This window comes from Coregonus lavaretus (genome assembly GCF_964263955.1).
Source record: "Coregonus lavaretus genome assembly, chromosome: 23".
NCBI classification, from domain to species: domain Eukaryota; kingdom Metazoa; phylum Chordata; class Actinopteri; order Salmoniformes; family Salmonidae; genus Coregonus; species Coregonus lavaretus.
Genome location: NC_140010.1, coordinates 17056538 through 17079022, shown reverse-complemented (window position 1 = coordinate 17079022; position 22485 = coordinate 17056538). Strand labels below are relative to the sequence as shown.

The 22485-nt window shown below is 44.0% G+C and overlaps 1 protein-coding gene across 2 annotated transcripts in view; it reads left to right on the top strand.

The window, feature by feature from the left end:
- The window catches only part of LOC311150713 (tensin-3-like), a 68641-nt gene that overhangs the window by 21504 nt on the left and 24652 nt on the right, over window positions 1-22485 (top strand). For both annotated transcript variants that reach the window (XM_084188230.1, XM_084188231.1), the window contains 6 exons: window positions 785-845; window positions 1010-1085; window positions 1316-1445; window positions 1605-1670; window positions 2274-2375; window positions 17327-18601. In XM_084188230.1, coding sequence (XP_084044356.1) covers window positions 785-845; window positions 1010-1085; window positions 1316-1445; window positions 1605-1670; window positions 2274-2375; window positions 17327-18601 — 1710 coding nt within the window. The remainder of the gene's footprint in view (window positions 1-784; window positions 846-1009; window positions 1086-1315; window positions 1446-1604; window positions 1671-2273; window positions 2376-17326; window positions 18602-22485) is intronic.

Sequence of the window (22485 nt, the reverse complement as noted above, 5' to 3'; positions counted from 1 at the left end):
CTAGAATGAGATTCACTTTCAGTGATCTCTCTCCCTCTCTCTGTTCTGATAGACACACGCCTGCAATTTTCATCTCTCCAGCGTTGCACTTCATAATTTATTTCCTTTAGAATCATACACTCTTAGGAAAAAAGGTGCTATCTAGAACCAAAAAGGGTTCTTCGGCTGTCCCCATAGGAGAACCCCTTTTGGTTCCAGGTATAACCCTTTTGGTTCCAGGTAGAACCCTTTCCACAGAGGGTTCTACATGGAACCCAAAAGAGTTCTACCTGGAACCAAAGAGGGTTCTACCTGGAACCAAAAAGGGTTCTCCAATGGGAACAGCCACAGAACCCTTTAGGAACCCTTTTTCTGAGTGTAGCTCCGGGAAGGGTGACATATTGCATGTGACATGCCTATAGGTTACATGAGAGGCTGCCAATGTCGCACATGACGCTCACATAGAGATATGCCTAGTAGCATCTTAGAGAGACTGACACAATTTGTCAAGTCACAAAGTGTCAGGTCAGATTTCCTGTGCATTCTCTGTAATAGCCCACAAGAAGCTTGAGGGAAAGGGTTAATGTCATTTTATTAGCAATACATCTAAGAAATTATTACTAACTGTCACTTGATACCAACATGAATTAATACATGATACGGTATAACATAACATTAATGAATTAATGATGCAGTATATTGATAGGATGTAATTTCAAAAGGTCACCTAATCATAACAGTTACTAATTTTGGTCCCCGCTTTTTCTACTGAATTCCACTCTATTCTATTTCTCTTTTTTTTCAGTGTGTCACCCATATCTGAAAGTCTACCAGGGAATGCAAGCTGTCTACTCCTCAGGGGTCTAGTAAGCATTCATTAAACAACCTGTTTCCAATTTTGTTTCACAATAAGTGATACAATTTTCTTTGAACCACAATTGGCTGTTGTTCTAATTCAGCGCTTTCTGTGAGTGTCAGTGATTGGTCATAGAATGTTCTCTCTGATTGGTTGTTTGTCTCTATTACCCAGTCACATTGGGCCTGGACACAGAGACAGGATATGCATCAGTCTGGAACCTGCTCAGCTGCTAAAGGGAGACATCATGGTAAGAACAACTTTTCATAGCATCACATAACATATCCTATGGAATGTACTGGGTATACCATACAAGAAGAAAGATGGAAGTCATGATAGATTACATTAACAGAAGACTTACACATATAAAATGGTAAGAAACATAGCAGATGCCAACAACTGATTTGATAAGGTTTTATAAAGGTCACATGAATACACACACAAACTGCTGTTACACCCTGTCTCCCCCTGTTCCTGCAGGTGAAATGTTACCATAAGAGTGATGTCACTTTGGAGCGTGAGGTGATCTTCCGGCTCCAGTTCCACACGGGAGCAGTGCAGGGCTACAACCTGATGTTTGAGAAGGAGGACATGGAGACTGCCAATAAAGGTATACACACATACACACACACAGACCTGGAAAGGCCTAGAGAATGTCTCTGCTGGACTTCATTTTCATTTATAAAAACCACACGTGCAGCACCATTCATCTTTCCGTTGCGTTCTAACGCAGCCACACTCACGGCATTCCTTTGTGTTGACTCTGCAGATCCTAGATTTCCGGATTACGGGAAAGTAGAGCTGGTGTTCGCCGAGGGCCCGGAGAAGATCCCAGGTATTTTTTCTAACTCCTTAACCCAGTTTGAAAAGCAGGAGGGTTTGAAAACCTCCTGACACATGGTGCTTTCACCACCCAGCTTCCCCCTCGATCCCCCCGCCTTCCCCCTCTACCCCCTGTCGAGATGAGGATGTGGAATTCCGTAGAGGGGAAATGTAGTGTGAAGTGTGTACTGACAGATAGGTAAAGGAGCACAGCATGTCCTGCCTCCCAGCCCCACAGGAGGGAGTGTGTGTGTGTGTGTGTGTGTGTGTGTGTGTGTGTGTGTGTGTGTGTGTGTGTGTGTGTGTGTGTGTGTGTGTGTGTGTGTGTGTGTGTGTGTGTGTGTGTGTGTGTATGTGTGAGAGCTCATGCATGCATCCGAGCATATGTGTGCCCTACACAACTCGTAAAATGTAACGTTCCTTCAACTCTCAGTTGCAAGAGCACTCTGGCCACAAATCACTTCTAGGAAAGAAACAAAAAAGGCTTCTTTCCAACAGTGTTCCTCAAAAGTTTAAACCTATGAGATTGTCCCCACTGATCCCTTGTTGTTGATTGGACCCTATAAGAACCATATAAGAGCATCTCACAGTGTATCCTTGGTTTTGATTGGTCTAGGTGCAGAGCTCTGGCAGAATGGGGCAGACGTCAGTGTGGACTACAACACAGCCGACCCTCTGACACGATGGGACTCCTACCAGAACATCAATGACGGGGAAGGTAACAGCAGTCACTCTGACTTATTTCTCCTCATTACTGTGTGGAACATAAAGCTTCCAATCACTCTAACTTACTATCACATTATCCACCATAACTAACAAACAAGTTCATCCAGTTAAACCAAGCCATATCTGGGTCAGTAGTATAGCCTATCTGTTTTATGAGTGAATGGAGTTCCTCTGCTTACATTGTCCACTGTGCCATTACTAGGGTGTTTTTCCTGACCAGTAAAATCTTTGGGCCACACATAGGCTATCCCTGTCAGGAACAACTCCTTAACCCAGATACAGTTTTACCAACACAGGTACACCCAGTATAACCAACCAAACCGAATCTGTGTCAATCAGTGTTTATTTTTATGAATGAATGAATGGATCCTTCCTTAGAGAGCCAACCCACGGCACAGACATCAATTCAATGTCTATTTCACGTTGGTTCAACGTAATTTCATTGAAATTACATGCAAACAACGTTGATTCAACCAGTGTGTGCCCAGTGGGAAGTGATAACTGCAGTATTTTTTCAATGGGGAGCTTCCAGTGAAACAGATCTCTCAGCAACTCTGTAAACCTTATGCTAGTCTCAGTACTGCAGAGCATGACAGATTCATAGTCCTATGCTCTGGTTGGCCCACCTCACTCTGTACTGTATCATATAGGGACCACAGCGTGATTACATTAACATACACACAGTCAGTCGCCACCGGCCTGGTTTATGTGGGACCCATTACTCATAAGAAAGACTTGCAATAGGGCAAGTCCTATGGAAACATTCTTTATTTACTGTGGTGAACAGAGGATATGAAGGATAGCATATCCTCTTGATGAACCAAAGGCACATACAGTTGAAGTCGGAAGTTTACATTCACCAAACTCCAATTCCTGACATTTAATCATAGTTCAGCCTCCTGCAACGCCAGGGTTGTGAGTTTGATTCCCACGGGGGGCCAGTATGAAAAATTTATGCACTCACTAACTGTAAGTCGCTCTGGATAAGAGAGTCTGCTAAATGACTAAAATGTAAAAAATTCCCTGTCTTAGGTCAGTTAGGATCACCACTTTATTTTAAGAATGTGAAATGTCAGAATAATAGTAGAGAGAATGATTTATTTCCGCATTTATTTCTTTCCCTGTGGGTCAGAAGTTTACATACACTCAATTACCATTTGGTAGCATTGCCTTTAAATTGTTTAACATGGGTCAAATGTTTCAGGTAGCCTTCCACAAGCTTCCCACAATAAGTTGAGTGAATTTTGGCCCATTCCTCCTGACAGAGCTGGAGTAACTGAGTCTGGTTTGATTGCCTCCTTGCTCACACACGCTTTTTCAGTTCTGCCAACAAATTTCTATAGGATTCTTAATGTGAGTCTGGAAGGAGAGTTTACAGTCTAACCAGACACCTAGATATTTGTAGTTGTCCACATACTCTAGGTCAGACCCGTCGAGAGTAGTGATTCTAGTCGGGTGGGCGGGTGCAAGCAGCGTTCGGTTGAAGAGCATGCATTTAGTTTTACTAGTGTTTAAGAGCAGTTGGAGGCTACTGAAGGAGTGTTGTATGGCATTGAAGCTCGTTTGGAGGTTTGTTAACACAGTGTCCAATGAAGGGCCAGATGTAAACAAAATGGTTTTGTCCATTTGGAAGACCCATTTGCGACCAAACTTTAACATCCTGACTTATGTCTTGAGATGTTGCTTCAATATATCCACATAATTTTCCTTCCTCATGATGCCATCTATTTTGTGAAGTGCACCAGTCCCTCCTGCAGCAAAGCACCCCCACAGCATGATGCTGCCACCCCCGTGCTTCACGGTTGGGATGGTGTTCTTCGGCTTGCAAGCACCCCCTTTTTCCTCCAAACATAACGATGGTCATTATGGCCAAAGTTCTATTTTTGTTTCATCAGACCAGAGGACCTTTCTCCAAAAAGTACGATCTTTGTCCCCATGTGCAGTTGCAAACCGTAGTCTGGCTTTTTTATGGTGGTTTTGGAGCAGTGGCTTATTCCTTGCTGAGCGGCCTTTCAGGTTATGTCGATATAGGACTCGTTTTACTGTGGATATAGATACTTTTGTACCTGTTTCCTCCAGCATCTTCACAGGGTCCTTTGCTGTTGTTCTGGGATTGATTTGCACTTTTCGCACCAAAGTACGTTCATCTCTAGGAGACAGAACGCGTCTCCTTCCTGAGCGGTATGACGGCTGCGTGGTCCCATGGTGTTTATACTTGCGTACTATTGTTTGTACAGATGAACGTGGTCCCTTCAGGCATTTGGAAATTGTTCCCAAGGATGAACCAGACTTGTGGAGGTCTACAATATTTTTTCTGAGGTCTTGGCTGATTTCTTTTGATTTTCCCATGATGTCAAGCAAAGATGCACTGAGTTTGAAGGTAGGCCTTAAAATACATCCACAGGTACACCTCCAATTGACTCAAATGATGTCAATTAGCCTATCAGAAGCTTCTAAAGCCATGACATCATTTTCTGGAATTTTCCAAGCTGTTTAAAGGCACAGTCAACTTAGTGTATGTAAACTTCTGACCCACTGGAATTGTGATACAGTGAATTATAAGTGAAATAATCTTTCTGTAAACAATTGTTGGAAAAATTACTTGTGTCATGCACAATGTAGATGTCCTAACCGACTTGCCAAAGCTATAGTTTGTTAACAAGAAATTTGTGGAGTGGTTGAAAAACAAGTTTTAACACAAGCAGTTAGGAAAGCAAAGGCTAACTTTTTCAAACAGAAATTTGCATCCTGTAGCACTAACTCCAAAAAGTTTTGGGACACTGTAAAGTCCATGGAAAATAAGAGCACTTCCTCCCAGCTGCCCACTGCACTGAGGCTAGGAAACACTATCACCACCGATAAATCTACAATAATCGAGAATTTCAACAAGCATTTTGCTACGGCTGGCCATGCTTTCCACCTGGCTACCACTACCCCGGCCACCAGCTCTGCACCCTCCGCTGCAACTTGCCCATGCCCCCCCCGCTTCTCCTTCACACAAATCAAGACAGCTGATGTTCTGAAAGAGCTGCAAAATCTGGACCCCTACAAATCATCTGGGCTAGACAATCTGGACCCTTTCTTTCTAAAACTAGCCGCCGAAATTGTCGCAACCCCTATTACTAGCCTGTTCAACCTCTCTTTCGTAACGTCTGAGATCCCCAGAGATTGGAAAGTTGCTGCGGTCATTCCCCTCTTCAAAGGGGGTGACACTCTAGATCCAAACTGTTACAGACCCATATCCATCCTGCCCTGCCTTTCAAAAGTATTTGAAAGCCAAGTTAACAAACAGATCACCGACCATTTCGAATCCCACCGTACCTTCTCCGCTATGCAATCCGGTTTCCGAGCTGGTCATGGGTGCACTTCAGCCACGCTCAAGGTCCTAAACGATATTATAACCGCGATCGATAATAGACAGTACTGTGCAGCCGTTTTCATTGACCTGGCCAAGGCTTTCGACTCTGTCAACCACCGCATTCTTATTGGCAGACTAAATAGCCTTGGTTTCTCAAATGACTGCCTCGCCTGGTTCACCAACTACTTCTCTGATAGAGTTCAATGTGTCAAATCGGAGGGCCTGTTGTCTGGACCTATGGCAGTCTCTATGGGGGTGCCACAGGGTTCAATTCTTGGGCCGACTCTTTTCTCTGTGTATATCAATGACGTCGCTCTTGCTGCTGGTGACTCTCAGATCCACCTCTACGCAGACGACACCATTTTGTATACATCTGGCCCTTCATTGGACACTGTGTTAACAAACCTCCAAACGAGCTTCAATGCCATACAACACTCCTTCAGTAGCCTCCAACTGCTCTTAAACACTAGTAAAACTAAATGCATGCTCTTCAACCGAACGCTGCTTGCACCCGCCCACCCGACTAGAATCACTACTCTCGACGGGTCTGACCTAGAGTATGTGGACAACTACAAATATCTAGGTGTCTGGTTAGACTGTAAACTCTCCTTCCAGACTCACATTAAGAATCTCCAATCCAAAGTTAAATCTAGAATCGGTTTCCTATTTCGCAACAAAGCCTCCTTCACTCATGCTGCCAAACATGCCCTCGTAAAACTGACTATCCTACCGATCCTTGACTTCGGCGATGTCATTTACAAAATAGCCTCCAACACTCTACTCAGCAAATTGGATGTAGTCTATCACAGTGCCATCCGTTTTGTCTCCAAAGCCCCATATACTACCCACCACTGTGACCTGTACGCTCTTGTTGGCTGGTCCTCACTACATATTCGTCGCCAAACCCACTGGCTCCAGGCCATCTATAAATCACTGCTAGGCAAATCCCCGCCTTATCTTAGCTCATTGGTCACCATAGCAACACCCACCCGTAGTATGCGCTCCAGCAGGTATATCTCACTGGTCATCCCCAAAGCCAACACCTCCTTTGGCCGCCATTCCTTCCAGTTCTCTGCTGCCAATGACTGGAACAAATTGCAAAAATCTCTGAAGCTGGAGACACTTATCTCCCTCACTAACTTTAAGCATCAGTTGTCAGAGCACCTTACCGATCACTGCACCTGTACACAGCCCATCTGAAATTAGCCCGCCCAACTACCTCATCCCTATATTGTTATTTATTTTGCTCATTTGTACCCCAGTATCTCTATTTGCACATCATCTCTTGCACATCTATCATTCCAGTGTTAATACTAATTGTAATTATTTTGCACTATAGCCTATTTATTGCCTTACCTCCATAACTTGCTACATTTGCACACACTGTATATATATTTATTTCTGTTGTATTTTTGACTTTGTTTTGTTTTACCCCATATGTAACTCTGTGTTGTTGTTTTTATCGCACTGCTTTGCTTTATCTTGGCCAGGTCGCAGTTGTAAATGAGAACTTGTTCTCAACTGGCTTACCTGGTTAAATAAAGGTGAAATAAAATAAAAATAAAATGTGTATGTAAACCTCCGACTTCAACTGTAGATTCTCATACTGCTAAGTATGGCCATGTCAATCTCAGCTTGGGTTAGGGTTAGGGAAATTCTAGTGCGTGTCTATGAGATGTTTCAGTAGGTCATTTTTGGTTGTTATTTGCTAGCGACGGAATAGTGCTGCTACAATAGGGGATACAGCGAGCCGGCAGTCATAGAGAGAATGGGTAGTTCCCCAAAGATTTCTGTTGTTGTTGTTGTATCAAATGAATGGACAAGCTTCAACCAACCCACTCACGCAGGCGTGGGTGTGCTCACACACACACACACACACACACACACACACACACACACACACACACACACATACACACACACACATACACACACATACATACACACACACAAACACACACACTGTCAGGGCGTCCCCTCCTAGCTGTGGTGGTTGCTGCTCTGCCAAATCTCTCCTCTCAACCGCGGAATTCACAACAACCTCCCAGAATAGAGCAATATGGAGGCATTAAAACATGAATCCACCCAGGCCCGTTATCCAATAAGCATTTTATATATAATACCCATAGAAACCATTTGATGATCAAGACAATTTGTTATATTGCTTTATTTGAGAAACTCAACTACACAATCAAAAAGTGAGGTTTTATGTTTGAAGTGCTAGATCAAGAGTCTCTGGGCACGTAATGAAACAGCAAACATTTTAAATAAAAATATTAATTAAAGGCAAACAACAGCCTAAACAAATATAAAAGTGTTGCTTTGAGGCATTCCTGTGGAATATTTACAGCCTTGTTTTCTCATGTAAACTCTAGATTGGAGAGGAAAGACTGTGAGCTCTACAGGAATTCAGCAGCTACTTACCAGTCCATTGGCAGCTCCCAGTGTCCCTCTAACTAGATGACAATCAGTGGGTTAAGCGAAGGAGGAAGTACCTTTGCCAGATTAAAGACTGCTTACCACCTCAGTGTTATGTATGTGGAAGGGCAACATCATTTACTCCAATGGCTTTTTAAATCTCCATTCGAAATATGGGTTGATCTTCTAATTAAGTATTGTGTTTGAGTATACCATGGTGGATTGTTCTTTAATGAGGGATATAAGAATAGGTCCTTTAGAAAAAAAATATCCTTATTGATATACAGTTGACGTCAGAAGTTTACATACACCTTAGCCAAATACATTTAAACTCAGTTTTTCACGATTCCTGACATTTAATCCTAGTAAAAATGCCCTGTATTAGGTCAGTTAGGATCACCACTTTATTTTAAGAATGTGAAATGTCAGAATAATAGTAGAGAGAATTATTTCTTTCAGCTTTTATTTCTTTCATCACATTCCCAGTGGGTCAGAAGTTACATACACTCAATTAGTATTTGGTAGCATTGCCTTTAAATTGTTTAAATTGGGTCAAACTTTTCGGGTAGCCTTCCACAAGCTTCCCACAATAAGTTGGGTGAATTTTGGCCCATTCCTCACGACAGAGCTGGTGTAACTGACTCAGGTTGGTAGGCCTCCTTGCTCGCACACACTTTTTCAGTTCTGCCCACACATTTTCTATAGGATTGAGGTCAGGGCTTTGTGATGGTCACTCCAATACCTTGACTTTGTTGTCCTTAAGCCATTTTTCCACAACTTTGGAAGTATGCTTGGGGTCATTGTCCATTTGGAAGACCCATTTGCGACCAAGCTTTAACTTCCTGACTGATGTCTTGAGACGTTGCTTCAATATATCCACATAATTTTCCTTCCTCATGATGCCATCTATTTTGTGAAGTGCACCAGTCCCTCCTGCAGCAAAGCACCTGACATCATGATGCTGCCACCCCCGTGCTTCACGGTTGGGATGGTGTTCTTCGGCTTGCAAGCTGCCCCCTTTTTCCTCCAAACATAATGATGGTCATTATGGCCAAACAGTTCTATTTTTGTTTCATCAGACCAGAGGACATTTCTCCAAAAAGTACGATCTTTGTCCCCATGTGCAGTTGCAAACCGTAGTCTGTCTTTTTTATGGCGGTTTTGGATCAGTGGCTTCTTCCTTGCTGAGCGGCCTTTCACGTTATGTCGATATAGGACTCGTTTTACTGTGGATATAGATGATTTTGTACCTGTTTCCTCCAGCATCTTCACAAGGTCCTTTGCTGTTGTTCTGGGATTGATTTGCACTTTTCGCACCGAAGTACGTTCAGCTCCAGGAGACAGAACGTGTCTCCTTCCTGAGCGGTATGACGGCTGCATGGTCCCATGGTGTTTATACTTGTGTACTATTGTTTGTACAGATGAACGTGGTACCTTCAGGTGTTTAGAAATTGCTCCCAAGGATGAACCAGACTTGTGGTGGTCTACCATTTTTTTTCTGAGGTCTTGGCTGATTTCTTTTGATTTTCCCATGATGTCAAGCAAAGAGGCACTGAGTTTGAAGGTAGGCCTTGAAATACATCCACAGGTACACCTCCAATTGACTCAAATGATGTCAATTAGCCTATCAGAAGCTTCTAAAGCCATGACATCATTTTCTGGAATTTTCCAAGCTGTTTAAAGGCACAGTCAACTTAGTGTATGTAAACTTCTGACCCACTGGAATTGTGATACAGTGAATTATAAGTGAAATAATCTGTCTGTAAACAATTGTTGGAAAAATTACTTGTGTCATGCACAAAGTAGATGTCCTAACCGACTTGCCAAAGCTATAGTTTGTTAACAAGACATTTGTGGAGTGGTTGAAAAACAAGTTTTAATGACTCCAACCTATGTGTATGTAAACTTCCGACTTCAACTCTAGCTGTTGTTATTGTATCAATTAATTTTATTTATTTACCAGGATGTTCTTTACCAAGTATTTTGCGCAATACTTTACCTCACACAACTTACTGGAAACTGCACTACTCTTGTCACGCCCTGGCTCTGGGGACTCTAGTATGTTGAGCCAGGGTGTGAGTTTTCATTTGTTTATGTTCTAGTTGTTGTATATCTATGTTGGCCAGGGTGGCTCCCAATCAGAGACGGCTGTAGCTCGTTGTCTCTGATTGGGAGTCATACTTAGGTAGCCGTTAGGCATTCATTATTTGTGGTTTCTTGTTCCGTGTGGGTTTGTTTATGTAACCAGGGACGTCACGTTTTCGTTTTGTTGTTTTGATCGTGTGATCATTCTAATAAATAAAATGTTCGCATTCAACGCTGCGCCTTGGTCCTCCTCTATGAATGACGATCGTGACAACTCTTTTGGGGGCGAATGTCGTCCCCATCAACAGAAACAAATCTAGCCAGTGTTTGTTTTGTTTTTTAGAAACTCACTTCCCGATCATGTACATGAATCAGGGGGTGTCCCTGCAATCATTACCAGGTGTGTCAACAACACCATTTGAGCCTATTCACAGATAAAGCCTAGACCACAGTAGACTTGTCGAGTACTGAGGGCTCCCCTCTCTCTCCCCTCTGTTTCTGCATCTAGCTCCCTGTGAGTGAGTCAGTGAGTCATAGCAGAGCCATTTAACAGGGCATCTGGATTAATGAGGAATGTTTTAGCTGAGGGCTGTCTGGCTGGGCCCCGAACGGAAGCCTTAAAGAGAAGATTGCAGAATTAGGTTGCTGTTAATTAAACATTCTGATTTGTTTCATCCTTCCAACTAAAAGTCCCAATACAACATATCATCTTACATTTGTAATTTGGGAGAAATTGATATTTTATCAGAATTTGACCGAAGTCATGTTGGAAAAGTGTTCAGAAATGTAACGTAAAGAGGAGCACTTCACGAGCAGGTGTGAAACTGTCCACATAAGATGGTAAAGACCCACATCATACCGAGTCCTACTATTGTTTTTTTTAAAATATATTTTGGCCATCTGAATATTGGAAATATCTGACCATATCCTGTGATTTATTTATTCGGTACAATTGTTTTTATAAAACACATACAGCTCGCAGACTTTTAGCATAACCCCTTTTACATCCCTGGCTTACCCCTACTAGCTAACCACTAGCTACCACTAGCAGCCTTGAAACACATTACTTATTAGCAGTTCAGCACATCAGCATTTCTCGTACTGTTACATAGTAGTAAAACTCTGTTGTTGGCCAATGATAGCTATAGCTAGCCACATGCTAACCTGAGTGCTACTACTAGCAGAAATAAATCCAGGTATAATGGCTAACACAAACATTGGCTTCCATGATATCCTGCAAGTTATATCGGCCAATAAAGATCAAGCAGTTTAGCAAAAATAAAGACATACCTTGAAATAAACAATGTCGTTAATCTGATTGGTATTTTGCCATTTACTTCTGCAAAATGTGCAGTATAGCTATAGTTTGCTTGCTAGCTAGCTTCCACCCCCTAACACCATGCTAGATCTGTGTGACTAGGCCAGTTCGTTTTGCATGGCCCGGTGCACTTACAGTGCATTCGGAAATACTTTTTCCACAAATTGTTATGTTACAGCCTTATTATAAAATTGATTAAATTGTTTTTCCCCCTCATCAATCTATACACAATACCGCATAATGAGAAAGCAAAAACAGGTTTTTAGAAATTTTAGTAAATGTATAAAAGAAAAAAACGGAAATATTACATTTACATAAGTATTCAGACCCTTTACTCAGTACTTTGTTGAAGCACTTTTGGCAGCGATTACAGCCTCAAGTCTTCTTGGGTATGACGCTACAAGCTTGGCACACCTGTAATTGGGGAGTTTCTCCCATTCTTCTCTGCAGATCCTCTCAATCTCTGTCAGGTTGGATGGGGAGTGTCGCTGCACAGCTGTTTTCAGGTCTCTCCAGAGATGTTAGATCGGGTTCAAGTCCGGGCTCTGGCTGGGCCACTCAAGGACATTCAGAGACTTGTCCCGAAGCCACTCCTGCATTGTCTTGGCTGTGTGCTTAGGGTCGTTGTCCTGTTGGAAGGTGAACCTTCACCCCAGGCTGAGGTCCTGAGCGCTCTGGAGCAGGTTTTAATCAAGGATCTCTCTGTACTTTGCTCCGTTCATCTTTCCCTCGATCCTGACTAGTCTCCCAGTCCCTGCCGCTGAAATGATGCTGCCACCACCATGCTTCACTGTAGGGATGGTGCCTGTTTTCCTCCAGACGTGATGCTTGGCATTCAGGCCAAAGAGTTCAATCTTGGTTTCATCAGACCAGAAAATCTTGTTTCTCATAGTCTGAAAGTCCTTTAGGTGCCTTTTGGCAAACTCCAAGCAGGCTGTCATGTGCCTTTTACTGAGGAGTGGCTTCCGTCTGGTCACTCTACCATAAAGGCCTGATTGGTGGAGTGCTGCAGAGATGGTTGTCCTTCTGGAAGGTTCTCCCTTCTCCTCAGAGGAACTCTGGAGCTTTGTCAGAGTGACCATCAGGTTCTTGGTCACCTCCCTGACCAAGGCCCTTCATTTACATTTACATTTACATTTTAGTCATTTAGCAGACGCTCTTAACCAGAGCGACTTACAGGAGCAATTAGGGTTAAGTGCCTTGCTCAAGGGCACATTAACGTCATTTAGCAGACGCTCTTAGCCAGAGCGACTCACAAATTGGTGCGTTCACCCTATAGCCAGTGGGATAACCACCCTTCCTTCCCGATTGCTCAGTTTGGCCGGGTGGCCAGCTCTAGGAAGAGTCTTGGTGGTTCCAAACTTCTTCCATTTAAGAATGATGGAGGCCACTGTGTTCTTGGTGACCTTCAATGCTGCAGACATTTTTTGGTACCCTTACCCAGATCTGTGTCTTGACACAATCCTGTTTCGGAGCTCTACGGACAATTCCTTCAACCTCATGGCTTGGTTTTTGTTCTGACATGCACTGTCAACTGTGGGACCTTATATAGACAGGTGTGTGCCTTTCCAAATCATATACAATCAATTGAATTTACCACAGGTGGACTCCAATTCAAGTTGTAGAAACATCTCAAGGATGATCCATGGAAACAGGATGCACCTGAGCTCAATTTCGAGTCTCATAGCAAAGGGTCTGTATACTTGTGTAAATAAATATTTCAGTTTTTTTTAAATTCTATAAACCTATTTCACTTTGTCATTATGGGGTATTGTATGGGAGGATTTTTATTTATTTAATCAATTTTAGAATAAGGCTGTAATGTAACAAAATGTGGAAAAAGGGAAGGGGTCTGTGTGCTTTCCGAATGCACTGTATATAGCTGGCTATCTTGTTTTTTTATCATCTACTAGCAACATAACATGCCAAAACTCTTTGGGCACTTTAGTACCTACTAACCCGATTCACCTCCATCACCGAAGCCACCCGCCGTTATGCTGCAGTAACACTGGTGGTGTCAGTGGACTTGAAGCCTACATTGACTTTGAGCACAGAACTGGTTTTTAGCCACAGCTTCATGGTTAATCCACTCTTCCACTGTTGGTAGCCATCGTAATGACTGAAGCTCCAGGGGTTCCCCTCCTCACAAAGTGGTCAAATTTCTCACATTTCAACCAAACATGCGTGCCGGTAAACAGTGGTTGTAGTGCACTGCCGCCACCATCAGGCCATTCCCTTCTTGACATCAAAGCCACAACGGATTGTTGGTAAAAATAGCAAAAATAGAAGTGCATAACATATATTTTTTTTATAAACCTTTGCTTAAAGACCGTTTTGATGGAATTTAATCAATCTTCGATTTGTGGAAATATATTGTGCAACCTGCCGTTTAACGGCAGCTAGGCAAGGGCCTGGCCAGGAGGGATGGAAATGAGGATGATGATGGTCATTAAGCTTCATGACTCACAGGCCTGGCATACAGTATGAGAGGAGGGGGAGGGATGGTAGATGGTAATAACAGTGATGTGAATGGAGCAGAATAAGAGTAGGGTAATTTCAAAGGTGTAGCAACAACAGTCCCTCTGGGGTTTAAGAATAGTTGGCTTCAGAGCAACAGTTTTGCAGCTACATTCCCATTTGCCCTAATGCTTGGTGAGTGTCAAGAGTGTTTTATAACACCATAATAACGTAAGAACATGTACAATTTCTAGCCAAAAGTTGTTTGATAAATGCTGACATAAATGAAGGTCACTCTCTCACACACACTCACATTGACACTCCAACACACACACATGCATGCACACACACACTTAATTTGCTCACACACACATAACACGCACACACATTCATACTTACTCCACACACACACACACACACACACACACACACACACACACACATACACACACACACACACAATCATCACATACGCTGCTGCTACTCTGTTTATCTTATATCCCGATGCCTAGTCACCGTACCCCTATACATACAGTATCTACCTCTATCACTCCAGTATCCCTGCACATTGTAAATATGGTATTGCCGCTGACCCTGGAACTGGCCCTGTATATATTTTAGCTTACTTACTTTCTCATGTTCTTCTTATTTCTTATTTCTATTTCTCGTGTGTTTTTGTTCTACTGGACTGGCATTTCACTGTACTTGTGCAAGTGACAATAAAAACTTGAAGGTCTAGGATAGATGAATTGGGTCAAAGATGAAGACCACCAGATGGGACCATACTTGGTTAACCATCAATGGACCTCAGCCATGCCAGTGTATGTCTTATGATAGACAAAAACAGTAGAAACAATTGTTGAACCCCATAATTGAGATTAGGGCACATCTGTTTCCACGCTGGTGTTGTGCGCAGCACGGTTGGCAGGCATGTCATTTCATAATACACCAGCATTTCGCTACACCCGCAATAACATCTGCTAAACACGTGTATGTGACAAATAAAATAAATTGATTTGATAATACACCAGAGCGAGAGAAAAACAACCTGGCTATCCGGGCAGGTTTCATAAAACCGTCAGAGAGGGCCCAACTAGAAAGCAGGCTCGCTCTAATGAAGAAGTCTCTCTTTATAGTGTGAAAGAAAGCAGGAATGAGGAGAGGAGAAGAAATGTTGTTTTCAATCGTCAGATCCTTTCTGCTTCTCTCTCTCTCTCTCTCTCTCTCTCTCTCTCTCTCTCTCTCTCTCTCTCTCTCTCTCTCTCTCTCTCTCTCTCTCTCTCTCTCTCTCTTACCCTCTTCCTCCCTCCCGGCAGGGTAGTCCCCTGATGCACCCCAGGGCCCGCCCCCACCCCCTGGCCCCTCCCCACTTGTTTACATTCCTCAAGGTCCCCCCTGTGTGGAGTGCAAATACCCTCACCTTCCTTCTCACTGCTAGCAGGACCAGTATGTGTGTGTGGGAGCCCACTATCTGTTAGCTAAACTTCACAGTCTTTATTTATCCCCTCCTGCTCTCCATATCTTCCCTCTATTTCTCCATTTTGTTATGGTGGTTGTCTAGTGCGTGCACTTATTTACCTGCAACCGGTGAAGGAGAAGGTAAGAGCTGTGGCTGCATTCTATTTTGAAGAAGAAGGGGGGCCTTGAGGGAAGAGGAAGAAGGGGGAGGGGGAGAGAGGTAGGAGGGTAACATACTGAGGCAGCAGAGGGAGAGAGCGAGAGAGAGGAGGGAGACATCTGTCTTCAGAAGTGTTACCACCTTTGCCAGTTGGAATGTTGTAGAGGGATCAGTTGGAATACTCCTAGGAGTTCTGTTCTGACCTGGAATGTAGCCTGCTGAGGAGACCTGAGACTTGCTGTAGAGAGATGGATGTGAGTTCAAGAGAACCCTGTGTGTGTGTAGCAGTGTAGCAGTGTAGCAGTGTAGGGGGAAACCAGCATAAGGCAGGGTAGAGGAGGAGGGTATCTTTTATCATGCGTGTCTGGTATTCAGATCCTACAACAGCCCTGTTGGCTTGACTGAAAGGAAAGTACTTAACCCACCAGATTGAGACAGAGGCACCAGGGTCATGTTGCTAACTCTCCTTTGTTGAACTAGAGGAGAGTGACACTGATTGTGGAATGGCGCTTTTACCCTCGTCTTTAACACAGCCTTCGCTTGCACATGGAATACGTCTAATGCATTGAACTGCATTCTGTAAGCACTGGTTGCTTGTCTTGTTAGCTAGCTAGAACTCTTTAGTTTTTTCTTCATTAATCTATCCGAGTCATGAGCGAGAGCGATGATGGATTTGACTGTGCTGCTTTGATCTCTTGACTGTGGTTGTATTTTTCTGCCGAGGGTTTAACAGGGCTGTTTAGACATATGTTGGAGGGTCAGAGGGTAGTGGAGACGGGTTGGTAAATCACCCCACGGTGAGGAATGCAGAGGTCAAACACTGTGACTGACTGACTGGCTGGGGACTCAACTGCACTTTGTCTCTCCTATATCAGCACACAGAGAGACAGATGGATGGTTTCTTGGCTTTCATCACCAGTTAGTTATATAACCTGAACACGAGGAACACCTTTGTCTACCGTACAGCACAAGGTACGAATGAGAGTTCTAGGTGCTTTTTACATGCTTTTTTCTTCACTCTTGCAAAATAATGGTTAGAACTTGGAGTTCTTGGAGTGGGATCAAGTCTAGCCTAAATAATTGTTGGTTGGTGATACTTTTGTGGTTTTATTTAAATCAGAATGGTTAGATTTTGTGATTCGTTTTTTTTGGGGGGGGGGGTTGAGGGGAAACTATTCTGTGGTGCACAGTTGTCTAGGAGAACACTTGTTGTGTGCAGTTGAAGTGCTGATCATTCCTTTGCCTTGCTGCTCCTACAACCTACTCATTGTCCACCAGCTCTGTAAATGTGGCATACTTTTGAGTTCATGTGTGTGTTCATTTGGATCTTCGTGTGTCAAAAGGTGTACGTTTGCGTATCCCTATATGTTTTTATCAGCGAGCTGTACTTGTTGTTCAGTCCATGTGATAGTGAACATGGGAAATTATTTGTGTATGTGAGAAAGTGATCGTCTTTTGTGGTCATGTGAGCGTCTTTGTGGTCATCCACCTGTATGTGTGTGTGTCCATGTGTGGTCATGTGAGCATCTTTGTGGTCATCCACCTGTATGTGTGTGTGTCCATGTGTGGTCATGTGAGCATCTTTGTGGTCATCCACCTGTATGTGTGTGTGTCCATGTGTGGTCATGTCTGTGTGTGGTCTCCGTACCAGCTGACCGTTTGAAGCCGCTCCATCTCTTGTCATTCCAGTGCCTCGCTCTCAGGGCCTGGCCCAGGACAAAGCAGCCCTGTCCAAGAGCAGCCCTAACGGGGGAGGATCCACCACTATGACCCTGGGCCGTGGAGCCCACCGAGCCACCTCTACCACCAGCAGCCCCGACCACAGCGACCACGCCTTGTCAGCCAGCAGTGACTCAGGCCTGTCCAGCACCTCCCTGTGGACCGACCGAACCCCAGCTCCCATCACCACCAGCACCAGGCCCCAGCAGGGCCCCAGCCGCCAGGAAAAGGCCCAGCTGAAGCGCCTGCTGAGTGGGTTCGGCCTGGAGGAACCCTCCACAGAGGTCGAGGAGATGTCTGAGTGCGGAGGTGGAGGGCCAGGAGGGGTGGCCTTCCAGAAACTGGTTCCAGTCCAGGTGCATGTCGTCGGAGACCCACGGCCCCCCAGGGAGAGGGAAACGGACATCCTGGATGACTTGGTCCTCCTGTCGGGTCATGACCTGCACAGTGTGGACAGCCTGGGGACCCTGTCATCTTCCTGCCACAAGAGCAGCCAGAATTCCCTGCTGTCAGACGGCTTTGGCAGCCCCGGGGGAGAGGAGCTCCAGCACCAGCCTCCCCACCAGCCCCAGCACCACCACCCAGCCCCGGCCACCATGGAGGAGTATGAGAGGGCCTACGCTGAGGCCCGGAGGGGCTGTCTGGGCCTGAGGAGTGCTTCGATCTCCGCCTCCACCCCAGCCAGCATTGTTCCCATGCCCAAGCAGCAGGTCTACCGGCAGGGCAGCTACTCCACACACACCTGGGTGCGCCAGCAGCAGATGGTAGCAGCCCATCAATATGCCTACCTGCAGGCCGAGGAGGGTGAGGAAAGGGAGAGGTACCCAGGGGACAACAAGCAGCAGGGGGGAAGCCCACCCAAACATCCAGGCCCTACAGTGTCACAACAAAGCTCCATGCTGAGGATGGACACTGCTGTCCAGAGAACGGTGGTGGCCCCGCCACAAACTCACAATGAGCAGTCTCCTGCAGTCGTCAACAAGAACAAGCGAGACGAGGAGTTCAACTCTTTGACCGTGGACATTGATAACTCCATCGACCAGCTCAACCAGTTGATTATGGACCTGGACCCCACGTTCATGCCGGTCCCCACGCGCTCTAGCTCGGTCAAGAGGAACGGAGGTACAGGGATGCACGTGAATGGCTCAGCCACCACCACAGCCACCTCAACAGGCTGCCCCAATGGAGTCAGTCATAGACTCATGGATAACAGTACAGCCCCAATGCAAAGCACACAGCAGACAGGTAAGACAGACAGCAAGCTCTGGGTGTGGTGGTGGTGGTGGTGTGGTGATATGAATGGTGGTGGTTGTAATAATGGTGATTCAATAATAGTACTGGTGGTAATGTTAGCGGTGGTGGTGGAAATGTGACGCAACATCTGCAAATAGCAAAGCTTCATGAAAAATGGTGGTGGTAGGAAATCAATGAGACAGTCAGATTTGGTAATGCATCTGTTCTGGGAGAACTTCACCATGAAATCCTCACTTCTCTTACAACACAGTGTTAACTTTACCAAACACTCCTTTGATCTCTCTCCCACCTGGAGTGCAGTTAGCCAGTGTAAATAGCAGGGTTTCTTCCAGCTTTTCAGATGTTTTCAGCATGTTTTTGAGGCAGAGGCCATTGTCGAGGCTTGTCTGTGTACAGCTATCTCACTCCGGAATCAGAGGGAGAGAGAGGGCTGTCATCAGCTCTGTAGAGCTAGGCTCACACAGCTCGAGAACATTCATACACGTGGGACACTATACTGCTGACATGGAATGTCTTTGAAAGTTCCTCACACGCTCTCAGGCCCTACTTGTCATGGGCTCACTGAAGCCACTTTTATCAGTAGAAACACCAGCTTGATGTTTCTTGCTTTCAGAAAACAGTGTCTTCATGTTAAAGGGAATATTCCAGCTGTCAGTGTCAGCAGGTCCCCTTGCATGTTATCCATCTAAAATAATAAAAAACCACAAGTGGAGGAATATTCTTACTTACTTGTATGTTTTGAACTTTGCAATAGTTTCCCTCAAAAAACCCTTGGCTTAACTTTAGTTCAGGTGCCAAATATTTCCCTCTTGACATTAAATTGGTGTATTATGCCCTTTTTTATTGACATAGATGTTGATTCTGAAACACTGTGCCAAAGAATCCTAGGAATGTTCAGTGCTTATTAGTGACTGAAAAATAACATAAAACTTGTAGTGTATTTCCACTGAAATGTCAGACTTGATTTGCCCCAACAAAAAATGTATCAACCCCTACAAAAATGTCCATTAATTATAATCCACATAATAATTCACATTTCCTGTTGCTCCAGGATGATTTTCCTGCTGTAGCAAACTGGATCAAATTAAGATCCTATATCTGTATATTGAGTTGGTTTAGAGTAGACGTCTGTGTCAATGTATAGATGAATAATGATTTGAGTTAAGGTGAACATTGTGTTCAGGTGAGTTGTTGAGGCTCAAACGTGATTCATATGACTTACAGTGGAAAGGGAATAGCTTTGTGGTTCAGGGACAAGTCATAACGTGACTGTACATATAAGTACAAAAGACTTGCAAAGGTACCTCTATTATGCAAATGTTTTACATCTATGGGCAAAATCACAAATTATATCTTGACAGACAGATGGACAGAACTGCTGTAGCCATAGATCCCATGTGTAGAGCAGCTATATAGACGACATACACAAACACCGGCACACTCACAAACACTCCACATAAAACATCCTGAACATTACAAACTAACTCACTCTATGACAATGTTGTGTACAACTTAAGCCCAATTATAAATGCATAAATAGAGTTGTGTTGTGTCTCCTTTTCTTTGTTGAAATAGGCTAAGTACTGTCGCACTTCAAATCAAATTTTATTTGTCACATGCGCCAAAAACAACGGGTGCAGACTTAATCATGAAATGCTTGCTGACGAGCCCTTCCCAATGATGCAGAGTAAAAAAATACAGTGGCATTTTTCCTATTTTGTTGCCTTACAACCTGGAATTAAAATGGGTTTTTGGGGGTGTTTGTATCATTTGATATACACAACATTTTTAGGTGTGAAAAAAAAAACAGAAACCTTGAGCGTGCATAACTATTCACCCCCCAAAGTCAATACTTTGTAGAGCCACCATTTGCAGCAATTACAGCTGTAAGTCTCTTGGGGTATGTCTCTATAAGCTTGGCACATCTAGCCATTCTTCAAGGCAAAACTGCTCCAGCTCCTTCAAGTTGGATGGGTTCCGCTGGTGTACAGCAACCTTTAAGTCATACCACAGATTCTCAATTGGATTGAGATCTGGGCTTTGAGTAGGCCATTCCAAGACATTTAAATGTTTCCCCTTAAACCACTCGAGTGTTGCTTTAGCAGTATGCTTAGGGTCATTATCCTCCTGGAAGGTGAACCTCGTCCCAGTCTCAAATCTCTGGAAGACTGAAACAGGTTTCCCTCAAGAATTTCCCTGTATTTAGCGCCTTCCATCATTCCTTCAATTCTGACTAGTTTCCCAGTCCCTGCCGATTGAAAACATCCCCACGGCATGATGCTGCCACCACAATGCTTCACTGTGGGGATGGTGTTCTCGGGGTGATGAGAGGTGTTGGGTTTGCGCCAGACATAGCGTTTTCCTTGATGGCCAAAAAGCTCAATTTTAGTCTCATCTGACCAGAGTACCTTCTTCCATATGTTTGGGGAGTCTCCCACATGCCTTTTGGCGAACACCAAACGTGTTTGCTTATTTTTTTCTTTAAGCAATGGCTTTTTTATGGCCACTCTTCCATAAAGCCCAGCTCTGTGGAGTGTACGGCTTAAAGTGGTCCTATGGACAGATACTCCAATCTCCGCTGTGGAGCTTTGCAGCTTCTTCAGGGTTATCTTTGTTCTCTTTCTTGCCTCTCTGATTAATGCCATCCTTGCCTGGTCTGTGAGTTTTGGTGGGCGGCCCTCTCTTGGCAGGTTTGTTGTGGTGCCATATTCTTTCAATTTTTTAATAATGGATTTAATGGTGCTCCGTGGGATGTTCAAAGTTTCTGATATTTTTTTATAACCCAACCCTGATCTGTACTTATCCACAACTTTGTCCCTGACCTGTTTGGAGAGCTCCTTGGTCTTCATGGTGCCACTTGCTTGGTGGTGCCCCTTGCTTAGTGGTGTTGCAGACTCTGGGGCCTTTCCGAACAGGTGTTTATATACTGAGATCATGTGACAGATCATATGACACTTAGATTGCACACAGGTGGACTTTATTTAACTAATTATGTGACTTCTGAAGGTAATTGGTTGCACCAGATCTTATTTAGGGACTTCATAGCAAAGGGGTGAATACATATGCACGCTCCACTTTTCCGTTATTTATTTTTTAGAATTTTTTGAAACAAGTTATTTTTTTCATTTCACTTCACCAATTTTGACTATTTTGTGTATGTCCATTACATGAAATCCAAATAAAAATCCATTTAAATTACAGGTTGTAATGCAACAAAATAGGAAAAACGCCAAGGGGGATGAATACTTTTGCAAGGGTATGAGGTATTTGAGGTAGAAATGTTCATGATAATAATAAGAGTAAAATAAAGAGTAGCAGCAGCAAATCACATTTTATTCGTCACATGCTTACTTCCCAAATAGAGAAATAATTTTAAAAAATGTACTGAGTGGCTAACATAACCCTAACCCAAATCATGATATCATCCTTGGAATATATGTTATGTCTCTACAAAGTGAGGTCTCCCATAAACAGAAAAATATAGCAACACCCCAAAAATGACAGTGTTTACAAACCGAAGGGCAATGAAAAGATCCCACCTGAGATATGGCGTTAGAGAGGTGATAGTGAGAGTTATTTGCAGTGTTAGTCTCTCACATGGTAAATGAGGTGGCCATTCATTCAGATCCCCCTCAATGAGCTCAACTCCCCATGATGCCTCCTTAGGGACCTTACACTCCACACCGAATGTTGATCTGCCGTTCGTCTGCTGTTCGTTCGGCGTGGTGTGTTTTAGGTACCACCCTCTGGTGGACGTCTGACTGCCGACATTTTTGCGCGATTTAACTTGTAGAATCGATTAGCAAATGACAGACGGCACTCTGTTCAGACGTTTGAAGTGCTCTCGGCCAGCAAACGCTACCAGTGTGTCCGTG